The following is a 17,592-nucleotide window of genomic DNA, read 5'->3' as shown; positions in this document are numbered from 1 at the left end:
AGTTAAGAAAATATATTCATATGTGTTTTAATATCACTGGTCTGGACCCATGCGTGACAATGTTCCCATTTTCCAAAAGACCAAACAAGTGCAATACCCTAGACATCCCCAGAAACACCTCAGAAATCCTGGCAAGGCCTTAAGCTACCATTAAGGACAGTCAATCAATTCAAAATATGACAGCTTTAAGGGGAAAAGTAACATGAAATAGTTTAGTAAAATCACTGATTCTCTTGCCAAATTATTCCTTAGCCAGAGCTGTATTCTATAAATAGTGGATACGGCTTTAAAGCTGCACTTAAGACCTTGTTGTTTAAATTAGCAGAAAATGGTCTCAGAGTCATGATCTTAGTGTCTCCAAAATCCTGGCTGAGGCTTTCTAGCCTCCAACCACACACCGCTGCACAGGCTAAAATTCTAGTCTGACAAAGTTGTACCGCCCTTTAAACTCTTCTCCCCTGCCTTCACTTTGCTTTACTGCTGGCCCTACTCAACACACTCCCACTCCTCCTGTTTACACCTCAGGCAGAAAGACATATCTGATCTTTCTGAGCTTGGCAACTAAGTTTTATTCACGGTGGGCCTGGAATAATGTGCATGATAGAAACGCTGCCTTCATACCAGGCACTGAAACATCATATTCCATATCAGAAAATGCTTCATGAGGGACTTTGTTTTCTTTCAAGCTCAATAATGTTCATTGTGTTGTATGTGAATATTGTGAATCAAATGTGCGCATTCGGATTTCTTCTGATTTTTTGTGGCCATTTTGAAAACAGATAATGCATTTCAAGAGTCTTCCTGGTCAAATAAATCAATACATTAATTAATTAAGATATCTTTGGATGACCAAGTCGAGCCTGTGAGCATCTCTCTCATTTCTGAGGAGGACCAGGTCTGTTCATTCATGTATGAGACTCAACAGCGCCATCCTTTGGTGGATACCGGCCATACCACCCTTATTCACAGGACAAAAGCATACATGATACACCACTTAACTTCTCTGTTGTCTCAATTTTATTTAAAATGAAGCTTTGAGATAATTTCCCACATTGTTTTGATGTTTCTGAATGATAAAAAAAAAAAAAAGAAAAAAAACCGTCCGTGTATCAGTAATAACAATCTCATAAACTCTGGTGGTAACAAAGAAAATTTGCTACAGCTTCTCAAAACAGAAAATAAATTACACGTTCTTTAGATAATAGATAAATTACTATCCTTTTTTTGTTTTTATATAAAAAGTAATTTCTACTATGAGGGATTAGAGACGAGAATGACACACTTAAAGCCACAAAACACACAACCATACGCACACAGGCATGATGCACATCACACAAACACACACACACACACACACACACACACACACACACACACAAACATCCAAAATTCACAAGGACAATAAAGTCACTGATTTCTTTTCAAATGCACAATACAATAGTTATATGACAGTTAGATGTGAATATATGCAGTCTACAACATTTCTGATAACTCTATTCAGTTATAAAACATAAGTGTCTATTATGTTCAAAAAAAAAAATATAGACATTAAAACATATCTGACAAATATACAGACTCCTCACCTTTAAGTGGGCAGGGTGTATTGTGTGTGTACTTCTTCTTGTGAGGTGTGGGAAAAGAACAAGAGCAAAGTGGAAGTTACAAGATAAAGATAGAAAAAGCCTAAAGAGTCCTTACACACATGTACAGAGGTTTCCACCTCAGAATGCAAAATATTTACTTTCAGGTCAAAGCAGAACTATTGCATTTGATCCTCATCATGAGCGACTGCCTTAAAGACTGTTGTAAGAAAGCAGCTCTCTCAGGCTCCATGAGGTTCCCTAGTTCTGGCTTCACCTACTCTCACAGGACAGATTCATCATCTTCTCCCAAGAAAGTGATGATGGATGCAAATAAAATATATATTGAGACGAGGTGAGAAAACAGGGAGGACAGGAAGTTGTTCTTTTAATACCTCGGCACAGTCGTCATGGTGCCGTAATCACTGGAAATGCAGAATTAGGTCAGCCAGGAGTGAATCATTTCACAAACCTGTGCGTCACCGTGTTCGTGGTTAAAGGCTCAAGATACACTATGGTTTTCTTACCATCAAAAAATCGAATTTAAAAAAGACCAAAATCCATTTTCCAAAATCCATTACTTACTAAAAATACATAAATGATAAATGAGCCCCACTATTTCACTGGATGATGTGTTCCTTCATTAAAATAAGCATATGGACACTGTAATTTATTTTCTATGAATCCCACACGCACTGCCCTGCTGCTGCGAACACCCAGCGATGCGTGTTAATCCGCAGTTAAAAATAGTTCCTAACAAACGCGCTAGTTTCTCTTGTTTCAGTAGCATTTATTAAAAACTACAGTGCCCAGGTGTTTTAGAAAATCACTGAGCATTAAACGTTTAAATGTAAATGTGATTTAAATCATCAGAAGGAACAAATAGACTTGAGTTGGGTTGACTGCCAGAGATGTGGTTGGGAAGTCAGATAGTCTTGACAGATTAATTGTTTGGTCTTTTCCTGTGATTTGCTGACAAGAAGAAAAGTATAGAACAACACCAGCCTTAACACTTGATAATTTGATTGTTTTGATTACATTTGATTTTTTTGTTGTATTTTTTTTTTTTAAATCATGTCTGAGAAAGCAGCATTGTCTTTAGTTTAGTAAAACCATAACTGCAACTAAGAGTCTGGATACCTTACCTGTGGATTTTATCTCCAACAGCTCTTTAATATCACGTACATGAATATGTAATTGACATGAATATGTTGTACTGACTGTACAGACTCTGAGCTGCTTGTTGAACGTCCACGTCAATAATAGTTTGGGAAGAATCTCATCTCCTCCCACTCTGATATATTTGGTCACTTACTGTCACCCCACTCCTTTGGTTCATCTGTCCAAATACTGAACTGAACAATAAGAGGACACTTGAGGAAATATTTTTGGTGAACAAAAACAGATATATACGATATGTTAATGAAATCCTTCTAGCTTCTAGTTGAGGGGTATCCACTGTAAAGGAGCTTGGGACAGTGTACAGAAACACAGTCGATCTATTCCAGTAGATCTCCAGCACTCGTAGTACTACAGTATACACAGTTTATCTAGCACACATGGTAATTATTTGTTCAGCATATTTTTGTTGTCATAATTAGTGGTATGCATGTCTGATTACATCTGTTTTAACATCCCGTAGATTTAAGAGAATCTTAAAAAAAAAAGGCTACATTTGCTGATGAAACACAGCTGTGTCCTCAGTGAGCGTCTTCCATTATAATCTGTCGGCCATAGAAAAGAGTTGAAATCAGAAAATGCATGTGTGAGGCAGTATGAGCCAGTTAAAGCTAATGCACAAAGTAAACAGCTGCAAGCTCAGTGGAATATGTGGTTCTAAAAGACATATACAGAGAACTGGAAAAAGGAACCGGCTGCTTTCACAGTGTTTTACCTGAAGAATCAGGAGAAAATAGCTGAATGTTATCTGACGGCCATCACAGGGATTATGTCTACTCTGGGCTGTCTATTTCTACAGACTTGTCATCTCTGGGGCCATCAGCCCTGTTGACCTAATCCTTGACTTCTTGAACACCTGGGCTGTCTGTGATTGGTTGGTCAGTGCCTCTTGGCGCGCTGAGCACTCTGGGTACACGAGGCACAACAGGCGGCTTTGTAGTAGGAGTAGACGCACAGCCTGGCCTGAACCACCATCACACAGTTGTGACGTCTGTCCCGGCAGTTTTCATCTGTGAACGCAGAGGAGGAGAGAGAGGTCAGTAGGGAGAAAGGCCGAGACACACGTGAATACACTCACATCATCACACACACACACACACACACACACACACACACCTGTGACTTGTGGACCGCAGGGGATTGTGTTGCAGATTTGCTCCTGTTCAGGTTTGGTGCTCAAATCACATTCATGGCTGTGCTGTTTGTCTTGTATTAGACACCGAACCTCCCTCATTTGTACGCCTTTTCCACAAGAACGTGAGCACTGAGAGCAAAGGAAACAACAAAGAGCAGATAATATGGTTATAAATTAAAGGGCGTCATTATTTGTAGTAGTGTGCATAAATGTGGCAACAATCTTCTGACACTTCTACTGGAGTTTTCCTGAATTTAGTTTTTTCTGTCCCTTTATTTTGTCTGTCCAACATGGTCTCTCACCGCGCTCCACTCTGTTGTGAACCACTGTGGCAAACACGCGCCCATCTCACACTCTTGGACCGCGGCAGGCTTGTCCAGATGAGCACACTCACTGGCTGGTGCGACGGTAAAATCATTCCCCATCTTTTGGACACAAATTATGTCTCGTCGCTGAGTTCCATTCCCACATGGGACATTACACTGGAAAAAGGAAAAAAAAGCTCTTTGTGAAGGCTGTGTTTATTGAAATACTGAATCAATCACTTATATATGAATACCACTTTACTCTAAAACAAACAAAACCTTTATGTAAAAAAACAAAAACAAACAATTAAATAGATAAATAAACAATTCAAATAAAGCAAAAAACACACAAGGTAAAAATATATTCACGTGTTAATATTACTATTCAGTGAAAAAATGGGTGCACAAGGACACAATCTACCCTTCAAATGTATTTTTCCTCCATTCGTCTCTGTACTTTATTCATTCTTTATCCATCCTACCTGTGACCAAGGGCTGCTGTACCACATGGTTGTTGGCACACAGGGACCCCCGTTGCAGGCCTTCATCTCTGCTGGTTTTTCCCCAACACAGTCCCCTCCTCCTCCGCCCTCTCTGTCCCCACCTCGAGTCAGACACACCACCTCCCTCCTCTGCACCCCGGGGCCACACTGTGCCGAACACTGTCGAGTAGAGTGGAAGATCATGTTGAGGATTACTGTTAAGTGCTGAGAATGTTGCTTCCTTTGCTTCCGTGTGTGTGTGTGTGTGTGTGTGTGTGTTACTCACAGCATTGGACCAGCTAGTGAAGTACCAGTTGGTTACACATGGACCCATATTGCACTCCTCACTTCCTTGTGGGCGAGCCCTGGGGTGGCACTCTTTATCGTTCACCACGTTGCCCTGATCGCTGACGCAGCGCACGCTCCTTGTCCTCTTCCCAACTCCACAGTCCACTGAGCACTGTGACAAATGCAGAGGAGAAAAACAAGAATGAGTATAAACGGATGAAAGAAAGGGCATAAAACTGAGAGAACAAGAAACATTCCCATTACCCCGAGAGTTGATCAAATACTTTTTGGCAAAAAAGGTTGACGGTTTATCATTAATCAATTGATTCCTTTTTTTATTTCTAAAGGACAATTAGTTGCACAGCAGTTAAACAGAAACACAAGATAAATACATAAACCCGATATGAGTACAAAAGAGAAATGAGTAATGGGGGACACAAGTTAACACAATTTAAAAATTAGTAAAATTATGAATGAAAATAGAAAATTACGTGTACGATCATTTATAAAATATTAACAGTTGTTGGTTGGTTGGACTGTGTGCTTTTCTTATGATTAATATCTATTAGTATTTTTCATTATTTATCCAAAATGTGTAACTTAACTATGATCTGCTGCAACCCAACCCATGGCACAGTGTCTGTAGCAGTCTCTGCCTAGAAAAGTACTTAAATAGTTGTATGCTAACCTAATGAAGGAATTCTAAAATTTATGATAGAGACACAGAGCCATAATTTCAAAGTACCATGCCAAAATTAGAAGGAACGCCAAGCACCCAAGCACTCTTGCTTATTTTAACCCAACTCCACCCACTGTCTCTCTTTCAGTCTGTGTTATGTTTGCAGATTCTGTGATACATTACTTGGCCTCATTTTACCACGTACACAGCTGCTTTTCCCAGTCGCATTCTTGTGTTGTTGACCTACCGTGCTCCAGTCAGAGCTGACCTCCCAGTGGGAGCAGAGGGAGAGCTGACACGCCTGTGTGGACTCCGGCGGGGTGAGGTTGGCACAGCGCTGTGGGTGCACCATGGTGGAACGGTTCCCAAAGCTCTGCCTGCACTGGAGCTGCCTCTGCTGCACCCCGGGGCCACAGGACACACTGCACTCTGACCAGGCACTGGCCTCCCAGCTGAGGAAAACAGAGAGAGGGGTACATGTCAAAAGCTAGATCTTAATGGGAAATAACACATAATCACAAGCCTGTTTCAATAACATCTGACACTGTGAGTCAGTGGCTTGTGTAGGAAAATGAATTTTGTTCACTTCCTGGAGAGCTGAAGCTTTGCAAATGAATATAAATCTATACAATGTCTATATAATTTGTATTTCTTCAGGGTAATGGTGTATTTTCTCACAAAGGTGGGCAGGGAATTATGTTACAAGGCTCCTCTTCAGGGACAGGTTTGGCTGCAGAGTCACATCTTCTCTCTGGGACTTCTTCGTCTGTATGGCGGTCTATACACAGAATGACTCTGTGCTGAATACCTACAGAGAGAGAGATAGACAGACACAAACAATGACAAAGACATTAGTTTCATGATCGTGTACTTGCACACATCAACCAGAGGAGGGAGGCAGCACATCATCAAGAGTAAGTATGCATAATTTTGTGTATTGGGCAATTCAATTTATAATGACGTGTGAGGATCTACGTGGATGATCAGAATCTTACCTTTGCCACAGGAAGCAGAACACTCAGTGAGTCCGCCTCGCCTCCACACAAACGGTGGCTGAGTGTCCAGTGGCAGATCAGTACGAGGAGGGATCCGCACATTCCTGTTGGGTGCAGAGCCTCGAGGGCGTGACCTCTCAGGTGTCCACCGGTCCGAGGAGGGAGGAGAAAACACAGAGGTAGAGGAGGAGGAGGAGGAGGAGGGCAAAGAGGGGGCCAAAACAGGAGGAGGAGCAGCAGGAGGGTCTTCTACTGACACAGTGAGAGGACCTGGGAGAGAAGAAAAAATTTATGGGCATGAAGAGAAATTGGAAAGGACAGGAAAGGTGGGGGAGAGAGGTGAAGATTGGGGAACAGACATGAGGAGGAGGACAGAAGAGCAATAAAGAGGGAGGAAAAGAGGCAAAACATGAATGTTGAAATATTGAGAATAAGAGGAAGGCGGTGAGTCACAGGCTAATGATGTCATGGTGAGGTCAGGGTCTCATGACAGCAAACATGTGGACCAGATAGCCTCCCATCTAGGTCATACACAAACACACAAACACACTTATACAGTGATCCCTCCCACTTGGCCCACAACCACACCCATCCTAATCCATAAACACGTCAATCATTCTCCAAGGACATGGGTTACAGTGGTGTTTCCTTGAGTAATTTGGAAAGAATGAATCTTGAAATTCAATTTAGCGTTCAATTCTGCCACTGACAAGATTGAACTATGTGCTGTACATGGCTGAGAAGCCAGTGTCTCTATGCTGCTGTATGATATATGCAGAGAGCAAGGCTGTTTAAAAGTCTGCCCAACAAAAGCACGAAAATCATTGAGCATGAAGTGCGCTGGACGTACTGCGAAGTGGTGCCCTCCCTTGCTCACGCTCTCGCTCCCTCTGCCTCTCTCTGGGCGCCTCTCTGGGTGTCTCCCTCTCTCTTTCCGTCAGCCTCTCCCTCTCTACCTCCTTCTTCTCCACAGGGACATAAAACTCGTAGTCGATGCCTGGGTTCTCCTTGTGGAAAATGATCTGCAGAGCAAAACAGGGTGAGAGGACAGACAGAGCTTGAGGTGAAAAGTCCGAACAGCCACTATAGCCCTGGCATGGAGTCAGTGCATGCCAGGGGATGCCTCAGTAGGGTATATGCCTGTCACTATGTGTCTCTCTTCTTACTTGGAAACCCTGCAACCTATCTGAAAAGACTTAACATAGTCAAGGTCATCTAAATTTAGTCAACTGAAGTCCCATGGCAACAACATTTTGATATGCTATTTTTTGCAGGACATGGCAATGTAATACACTACAGTACAATACTGTTAATGCAACACTTTAGTCCAGAGCGATGTACCTTGATAAGGTCAGGATGGACTGACATGACACGGGCGCATCCATTCATGGTCCTACGAGGATGACTCCTATTAACTTTAGTGATCCAAACTGTGTCACATGAGTTCACAACAATGTAGGGATTAAAGCGATGAACATGACCGTCTGTAAAACCACAACATGTTGTTTTAACTCGTTGGATTTTGTACAGATTAAATGACATAGGTTATAATGGTGTTTAATAGTGGGCATTAGAGGTGCTGGTTGTCTTAAGAGAGAGACAGACACGCCGGTTCCAGTCTTTATGCTAAACTAAGCTAACCAGTTGGCAGATGCTGAGCATGAACTGCAACACTAAATGTTCAAGTTTATCATCGCCTTGGTGCCTCTCTGTAATAAAGCATGCATTAAAATGCCCTGAAGCTACCTTGTAATGAGCATTTAGCTTTACCTCTCTCCTCTGGAAGCAAGTCAGAATTCTGATTAAACAATGGATGTAGTTAGGAGTGTGCTAAATAGGCATAAGCCCTGGTCATCACATGCTGAGCCGGACAAGCTGGGATGTCCTAAAACGGTTTTGGTTGGGTCTTTTTCATATTTCTTTTCCTGTGGTGCCACCCACAATCCAAACATTATCAATCTGTCCCTCCAGTGGCAAGGATCTATAGACAGCAGACCTGACTTTCCATTTCTCAGCCATCCAATAATTTCGTCTCCAGCGTGTAATAAGCCTCAAAGTGCTACTGGCCTGGTTATAGACTTGCAATCTTTTTATGTATTATTTCAAAATCCCATTAAGCCTTAAAAATGTAGGTGATTCCAGAGGAGATCTAACTCTGGCTTTGGTGGATGCTTGTTATTTTTAGCCATCCTTCGCTATATCTACTGGATGCAAACTTTTAGATGACTCCTGGTCTTTAATAAGATCTTAGCCTGAGGATATAGTTGTTATTATTAAACCCTGGCTAGCCTGATGTGGCTCAGGCTAAGCTGTAGTATAGCTGTATTTATCCTGCCTTAATGCTGAAATAATGCTGCCTATCTGGAGGATCTTCACAGAGCAGGAGAGCATAGCCTCAGGCTTCTGACAATGTCATAGAGATGTCAGATATTCTCTGTATATACATGTGTCTATATGTATGCGTACGATTCTTATCATTACCTTAATTTTGCCATGCCTGGGTTCATGTTTGCTTACTGGGTTAAAATAAATGCCTTCCTGTGGTCCAGTACTTACATAGAGCTGTAGCTGTGTGGTGGTGGGTCCTGGAGCCCTGAGGGACTCGCCTTTCTCTTCCTCCCCCTCCGCCTGTGCTCTGGGTCGGGTGTAGGTGAAGGTGGTCCCCCCTGCCTGGTAATCCCCTGGAGGGTCCACAGCCCAGCGCCCGTTCACCACTGAAGACCCGGTGCCACTCCTCATAGCTGGAGGAATGGGGGTGTGAGGGTGGTGTGTCAGGAGGGCAGACAGGAGGAATGGAGCAAGATTTGAGTTAAGTATTCTATTTTTTTTTTATTTCAACCTTGTTTAGTCTACAGTCTTAGGAAACCCCCCATGAGCTCAAGCACACTCTCGGACACAGACAAACAAGACTTTCGAGTGCTGTCTCATTACCAAACAGGGGCTGGAAAGACAAACACTTGGTCACGACACGCACACACACACGAACACACTTCACTGGTTCCTTATGGGCTCCAACAATACTGGCTTTATCTGCTTAGCGGAGTCTGTGATGCCACAAAATTTACAGTCTTGGTCCAAGCCAGCACACACAAGCTCATGGGCCAGATCTCGTTCCCAAATCTGCAATTCCCTCACCAACATCTCACTTTTACTGGTGCTGCAATCAGTATTATTTAAATTGTGTGTGTGTGTGTGTGTGTGTGTGTGTGCATAGCTTTGTTTGTGTCTATTAGATCTCACCCAGGTAATTAGGGCTGGCTCGCCTCTCTGATATGTTAATGAATGTAGCTCCGGGTGGGATGTCCAGGATCTTGTGGTAACCAAGGGGAACCGTGACATTTTGGAAGCTTCCCGTCACCTTTCGGCAGGAGGTTTCCCGCCCACCACACACTCCACACTTGTCAATCACAGAGTCGGAGCCCAGTACACCATCGCAGCCCTCAGTCTGGCAGGAGAAGAAGGTGAAAAGATGTGAGTGATGGGTCAGACAATGAGGGAGGAGAGTGGGGAAGGGGAACAAGAGAGATGTGGGAGGAGGGGACAGAGCAGGGAATAGCTATTCCAATCCTGTTGACATTTCACATCCATAGCCAGTGTTTATTTCACCATTGTGTGTGTAAACTGGTAACTACTGCTGGCCAGATTCCTGTAAGAGATGGAAGGTTGGAATAAGGGCAAAATTAGAAAGTGAGAATGCAAATGAGAAAAAGAGGGAAAGATACAGAGAAAAGAGGCCCAGAGTAGGGTAATAAAAAAAAGATTGGAGACACTCTGAATCTGAATGCCAGGCGTAAATCAGCCTCCAGACAGGACACTAACAGAGCCAGACTCTGGATTTCGTCAACTCCATTGACTAGACAGGAGGGACTTGGGCTCAGTCACCTGAAATCTCACAGACAAGCACATTTAGATGCACTCACCAGACATCGTCCCTCTACACACACGTCGTTTGAGCTGACGTTGAAGCAGGGGGTCCCATCTCTGACACGCTCGGCCTGACGAACATAGAACCGATAGCCGGCTGGTCTGCAGGTCAGCTCGCACTGTTTATCTGCACCAACTGCAACAGAAGATAGGAGGATTACTGTATATGTTCATCTTAAGTGTGTGTGGCTGAGCAAGATCTCCGGTATGACTGTGTGTAGTTTCTTTGTGTGTCTGTCTGGCATGGAGAAGACGCAGCTGGGCGATGAGTGTCTTTCCATGTGGTCAGGAAACCGAGGCAAGACCATATAACCCCTGGCTGTCAGACAGCACCGGAGCGATTAGCTATTTCCCCTGCTTCTCACATGTACGACTGTGCTCGCTGAGGCACCTTCCCAGGAGATGCATCCCCAGAAAACGGTGTAAACTTAAGCCTGAGGAAGGTTAGATTTATGAGAGAAACCCAAAGGGCGCACACAGCAGTGAGACACATACTTGGAAAGAGAGAACAGAGGGGAAGACTCAGAGAAAGAGAAGACGACTTCAAGGTAAAAGAGGAAATGTAAGTCCTTCAGTACCAAGAGTATAGGTAAAGAAATAGATGCGTGCACAGCACACACACTTAGCAAAGTAAAAAATGAGGAGAAAGTAAGAAGCGTGTGGCCATGTAGTGAAATACAATGGTTCAATGTCTTGGGAATTATGCTTATTTGCTTTCTTTCTATGAGAAGATTTTAATCTGTTGTCTGTAAACATCTCCATGACCACAAATTGTCAGTTTACAAATTTCTTTATGTAAGAACTAAACAATGCGAAGCGTGTTATTTAGTGAACTTCAGAGGTGTTGGTAGGTGTATTTTTGAAACCTAGGCTAACCACATCCTACCTCTAGCTCCGTACTTCAAGGGCAAGTGTGCCAATTTTTAAAATAACTGTCTACATATGTGAAAAAAGTCATATGAAGCCTTTTTAGGCTCCGGAGGGAGCTGTGTGAAGTCGAAGATAAATTGTCTCGAGTAAAGTCACAGCTGCTCGGGGCTACATTAGCCGTTACAAGTGTAACTCATTTTGAGTGCAACAATGTTATAGGAGCACATTGCTAAATCACTGAAGTTCTCATTTAACACACAGGCATGAGATGACCTCTGTCTCTTTTCTTGGAAGGAATGCGAATGAGTGCATCTAAAATGTTGAACTGATCCTTTAAAGAAGAGCGAAAGCGATAGAGGAATGGGTGATAAAGACAGGAATGGAGAGCGAGCAGCTCCACCGTTCGTCATTCTCTAAGAGGTTAGAGATTGGGGGTGTAACAGGGGTTAAAGGCCTCAGGCAGAGCTGGTGTGTGTGTATAGGGCTGTGTTTGTGTATGTGTGTGAAATAGAGCTACAGACATGAGCTCATAGCATGAGTAAGGGGTCATAGATTTAGTTGTGGATGGGAGAGAGGAGTTTCTGTCAGTGGGTGTTCAGGGGTTAAAGGGACAAATCCTGTGCTTCTGAAATACTGACATCTCACCGAGGAGTCATATTTCTCTGCCAAACTACAACCGAAACGTACCCACTATTGAATTCTATATAAATATGAACATCATGACAACTTGCCAAATGTGGTCAAAAACTATTGTACTGTTGTATTATTCTGTCCTTGAAGCAGTTTGAGAAATGGGCGTTTCTCTGAAAAAGCCCTTCATTTGTGAAATGTATTTAACATTTTATAGCAATCAAAGTGTGATTCTGATATAACACCAATGGCACTTAATTTTCATATAATAACAATGAAGATTGTTTCGCCATGGAAGGATTTCTCTTCCCAGTTCAATAAACTATCATCAGCAAGTAAACCAAAACCCCTACTGTCTTCAAAGTCAAGCGGGACATAGAAGATAGCTAAGAACAAAGACTGAGGGTCAAATACCAGACCCCTGGGTTGACCTTGTGTGTCCAAGACAGAATTCAAAAAGTGTGTGGTATCTACCCAAAGGAACTCCATATGCTTGTACAGAATCTTTGAAGTTCCATGAATCTCTACATTGAACTATAACAACGAATTCGGACGGGGATAAAACAGGTAATACAATTACTACGCAAGTCAACATAAATGAAAATAGCAAACCTGGAGACAGAAGAGAAGGATTAGTGAAACTGGACTGTTAAGATTCCATTTCATTTTTTTGTTGGTTTCCATTTCAGCAGGGCACCACCCGAACAGATGGATAGGGTGCAAAGGAAGCCAAGGGCCAAATGAACCAAGTACTATCTTAATAGCAAATGGTGGCCTACTTTAGGTTGTAGATTTCTAAAATACATCTGCATCAGAGATGAGCCACATTGTGAGTCTCATCGCAAAAGACACGGCATACCTTTCCTTTGCAAGTTAGAAATCCTGCCATGGTTGTTTGCCTGACCAAGTATGTTAAGTGACTGGAAGTGGTCAGGAAATCATACAAGTGAGGCAATTGACCCTGGCTGTATGTTTATCTTTCAGCAGCTTTGGAGGAAAATGAAGGTAATGTGGTAACTAGGTACATCAATTTGCTTATAAATATACTTTAGCATAGGATTCACAATACATAAGAGTTCAGCAGACTTATCAGAATTTACTTTGTTGCTTGAAAAATTTATGAATTCTGCGAATGTTTCTCAAATATGGTGAGAGTATATAAAACACTGGAAAAGAAAGGGCTTCATTAACATTGAACAATGTGTCATCAGCATATGTGGAAACTATCTGGTGCCAAAGAGAGAAAGAAGAAGAAAGACAGGAAGTTCTCTGATTGTCACTGATTTAAATAATGTAGGGCCAAAACTGCTTTCATTGAGGAGCGAGTATTTTAAAAATAAAGACGATTCAAACTATTTTGAGTAGGATCTTACTCCAACCCTGTAACTTCCTGTAATCAGCTTTACTCTGATGGTATTTTTCCAGAAAACAAATCTGTTCTTTTGACATTACGATGTGTGATGAAAATTTTACAAACCTACTATCTTTATTGATTTTTATCAATCGATTGAAACTGATTTTGATTATCACATGAAAGCCAATGACAATGTCCACGACTGCCATAAAAACAAGCCAAACTTCTAGGTCCACACACTTCGTCTGATAATTGCAGTGAGACAGATATACAGTACACATTTAGAAAGAAAGAGAAAGGGAGGCGGTGTTCCCACCCTCTCTCTCTCCACCCTTGCTCTCTCTTTCCGTCTGTCATAGTTATCTTTGAGAGATTAGACTGGAGACAGTGACAGAAAAGAGAGGGGGAGCTAAAAGTGGGATACGTGTTGCCACTCATGTACTCTCTGCCTCTCCCTGTATATGCTTCCTCCTCATCTCCCTCATCTCCATCTCCTCTTCTTCCGACCCTGAAGCCATGCTCGAGCACCCTTGACCCCTAATCACCTTTAATTTTTCCTCTCTATCTTCTGTTCTCATCTTTCACTTGTCTCTAGTTCCTTTCTCCGCCTCTCTGCTTCTCTCTTAGCCTCCATCTCTGGCCTCTCTTTCTGATCCACTGTCTCTCTCTCCCTCTCTGAGCTTAGTGTTCAGACAGTGGAATATATGTTGTCTAAATATACTTCCCCACTATCTCTCCGTCTAAACAAACTCCAACAGGGAGAGAGAAAGAGAGAGGCAGTGGGACAGGAAGAGGGGAGGATGGGTACGCAGAGAGGGGATGAGGCCTGAAAAAAAGGGAATATTCAAGTAAAACAACACCTGCACGTGCAGCGCTTACAAAGTTACTGAGGTGCTGCAATTCAGAGCTGAGCATGTGTGTGTGTGTGTGTGTGTATGGGGGGGGGCATTACCACTAAAATGAATCAGGACCGTCACTTCTGTGGTTTATAACGGTAGTGAGAGCTTTACAGTTTAAGCTTCCAGTTCCAAACCAGAGGCCATAACACTTTACAGTACATACATAACAGGTCTGTCACATTGGAGGCAAAGAAATCACACACTAAGTAGCAAGAGCTGACTGTATGGTTTAACATAAATACGGGAAACGGGAAATATATGCAGCACTGTACAATGTCCTAAACAGATGAGTGCAGATGGAAAGAAATGACTAATACACCATTCAATGTTGAAACACAAACACGCACACACTCCTCACAGCCTCCAGTGTGTTGATGGGAAGTTAGATATGAAGGTTTGGGTTGTAGCCAATGGGACCGGACTGAAGTAAACAGTGCGATACAGTTTACTTAGCAGAGTGGAGAGGATCATCTTCAGCGTGCAACGAGTGTGTCTGACTGAGCTGACGTCATCTGCACATACTTTGGACACGTACAGTACTGCATCTACCCCCATCACAGTCAAACCACAGCCACAAATACATGTGACATCTCCCATTAGGTGGCCTCTTCTATCCAAAAAATTCCCACAGTATGATGTGATGATTTCCAATGCCAGAGCCTTGATTTACCCAAGTACCCTATCAAAGGTCGTCGCTGTATTTCTTCTCCTACTCTCTCTCTCTGTCCAGTCCACTCCTCTTCTCGACAGATCTCAAGGATGCGGTGGTTTAAAATAAGCCGGACTGGAGCAGAGGTCATAGACAGCACAGCAGATAGAGCACATTTAAGAGGAGCTCAATTCAGGATACATACAGTAATCTCATTCTTTCCCCTGACAAACACACAGAGACAGGGCTGGTGGGTAATAGGAAAGCCCCTGTGTGTTTATGCAGACAGCCAGACTCCAGCTGATACCCCAGCAATGACTCCTGATCCAGATGTACAGTGTATGCTGTCTAGGTCAGCCTGAGCCTGACCTGAGGCTGCTCTGACAAGACCAAAAAAACATGAGCACAGCCTTTAAGGTGTTGTGCAAATAAGTTATTTAATCCACCTATTATCTATAAACGCTTGTGCTTTGCAGGATCACAGGGGGAATGCAAGCTCGTTCTGGGTGAGAGGCGCAGTACACTCAGCACAGACCACCAGTTTGTCACAGAAAATGTTTTAACCATTTCTTTCACAGGGCATTTTCCCATGAGCTTCATTTACTCTGAAAAGGTTTCTTGTTTGATTTAGCAGAAAAATGTACAATATCACAAAATATATTGTTGCATTAGCAAATTAAAAACGCCATAATTTTATCCATATCACCAGCAATGAAGAAAGCCACACAGGCACGAGAGGGAAAACATACAAACTCCACACAGAAAGGCCCAAATCTGGTTGGTGGAATCGAGTTGTGGTATGTGATTACATGGAATTGTGAAAATAAGATTGATTATTTTGGCCACACATTGCCTTCAGCACAAGCTGTCACCACAACCTTTGTAATACCACCACAGTAAAAAGTTGTTATGGTGACAAACAGTTACCTATTTCCACATCCAGCAGAGAGAAACATTAGCATTTATTTGCGGTTGTCTTTCTGGCCACCTGGAGAATTTTAGTCCAATATTCACTCTCCCTTCAGCTCTGCTCAGTTCAGGTTCAGTGACCTTTCTTGATGGGTTTGTCATTATGAACAAGCCTTTCACATTAGATCTAGTCTTTGCTATAGTATTTTTACAGTCTGATTTATTATGAACATAAAATAGCTTAGTACAGCCTTAACTTTCAGTGTTTATAACATCTTATTTGTGTTACATGCTATCCCGTGCTCTGAGTTTTTGTGTTGTGTATATTTGGACATGTGTGTATTGTGTTGAGAGAGAATAAAACCAAACCTATGTATGTGGGTGGTGTTGCCTATCTCATGTGTCTTGCTCTAAGCTCTCACAGTGTGTGTGTGTGTGTGTGTGTGTGTGATGGAACCTCAGACATCTGATACAGTAAGCGCACAGACAGACAGACATGAAAACATACACGCACAAACATTTTCCACTTATTATCTCAGATCCATTAAGCCATTAATCTACAGTGCGAGCACAGTTGCCAATAATCTCATACTGTAAATACACAGAGGCTTTGTACACATATTTGTAAGTCTAATGACAAAATACTGCTCTTAACACTTCACAGCTGTTTCTCTCTACTCTCTTTCTCTTTCGCTCCACCATTCTTTCACTCCCAAACCCCGATATTCTCTCCATCAAATTCCTTAAATGTCTGTTTAGTGTTTTCTTTCTCTTTCTCTCCCTCCAGCATTGGAAAACAAAGATAAATAGACACAATCTCCACTGGACTGAACTATTGTACACTTAACAAGTAAGTAAACAAATATTCGCAACCACACACATACAGTGAAACAAAGACACATACACACACACGCCACATTATCTCCCTTTGCTCCCAGTGGTCATGGGACAAAACACTTGCATCCCATCACCTCTCACCCCCCTTTGTCTGTCTTCCTCTGTGTTTCTCTCTTTCTTTATCTCACTCAGTAGGAATCTGTGTGCTAAGTCAGAGCTGGGAGGAGAAGCTTGGCAAGAGAGGAAGGGAGAAAGGGAGATGTTGGACAAATGAGAGGAAAAAGAGAGGAGGGAGAGTGTTTTGAGTTCCAGTCATTCTCTTTTTCTCTTGACTCTCACCACCCTCGAAGCTACATGTATCGTAGGCCTGCTCCAATGACGGGAGGGATTGTGGAGGGTTGGGCATGCAATGTGGAGGCCTGCCAACACACACCAATACCACAGCAACACTTAATTCACTAAAACATGCATTTTACTGACGCTTTTTCACCCCCTCCTCCCTCTCCTAGCATTTAATTCTCGCTATAAGCCTATTATCACATTGAAGCTAAACCCTAAACTACCATGTGCGTGTTAACTCAGTCCTCACCCTCAGTGAAAGGTTCCCAGTCGTAGAGGCGACCCATGAACTCCTGGGTGTTAAAGGCTGCACACTGCTCTGCTCTGGACTCCAACGCACCTCCTCCACACACCTGGAGGGCAGAAACACAGAGAGACAGAGGGAAAAGTTTCAAATGTAGTGCCACACATTGAACTAATATGAAATCACCCAGCTAATAAACCGACGGTTGTTTCTCTTCAAGTCCCTGGAGAGGTAAGGGTGGAGTGGACCGTTGTGAGCAAGAGGCAGGAAAAAACAGCTAATAAAGAAGGGGAG

The 17,592-nt window shown here is 42.7% G+C and overlaps 1 protein-coding gene across 1 annotated transcript in view; it reads right to left on the bottom strand.

Moving 5' to 3' along the window:
- Positions 1-994: 994 nt before the first annotated feature.
- The window catches only part of adamtsl4 (ADAMTS-like 4), a 34,305-nt gene continuing 17,707 nt past the window's right edge, over positions 995-17,592 (bottom strand). The window contains exons 5-17 of the mRNA XM_070834869.1: positions 17,305-17,407; positions 10,564-10,703; positions 9,884-10,088; positions 9,200-9,384; positions 7,494-7,665; positions 6,644-6,913; positions 6,327-6,456; positions 5,896-6,100; positions 4,968-5,141; positions 4,682-4,861; positions 4,197-4,376; positions 3,876-4,023; positions 995-3,769 (exon numbers count right to left, since the gene is read on the bottom strand). Of these exons, the coding sequence (XP_070690970.1) occupies positions 3,639-3,769; positions 3,876-4,023; positions 4,197-4,376; positions 4,682-4,861; positions 4,968-5,141; positions 5,896-6,100; positions 6,327-6,456; positions 6,644-6,913; positions 7,494-7,665; positions 9,200-9,384; positions 9,884-10,088; positions 10,564-10,703; positions 17,305-17,407 (2,223 nt within the window). The 3' untranslated portion in view covers positions 995-3,638. The remainder of the gene's footprint in view (positions 3,770-3,875; positions 4,024-4,196; positions 4,377-4,681; positions 4,862-4,967; positions 5,142-5,895; positions 6,101-6,326; positions 6,457-6,643; positions 6,914-7,493; positions 7,666-9,199; positions 9,385-9,883; positions 10,089-10,563; positions 10,704-17,304; positions 17,408-17,592) is intronic.

The sequence above is a fragment of the Pempheris klunzingeri genome, chromosome 8 (assembly GCF_042242105.1).
Source record: "Pempheris klunzingeri isolate RE-2024b chromosome 8, fPemKlu1.hap1, whole genome shotgun sequence".
Taxonomy (NCBI): domain Eukaryota; kingdom Metazoa; phylum Chordata; class Actinopteri; order Acropomatiformes; family Pempheridae; genus Pempheris; species Pempheris klunzingeri.
This window is presented reverse-complemented; position numbering and strand designations above follow the sequence as displayed.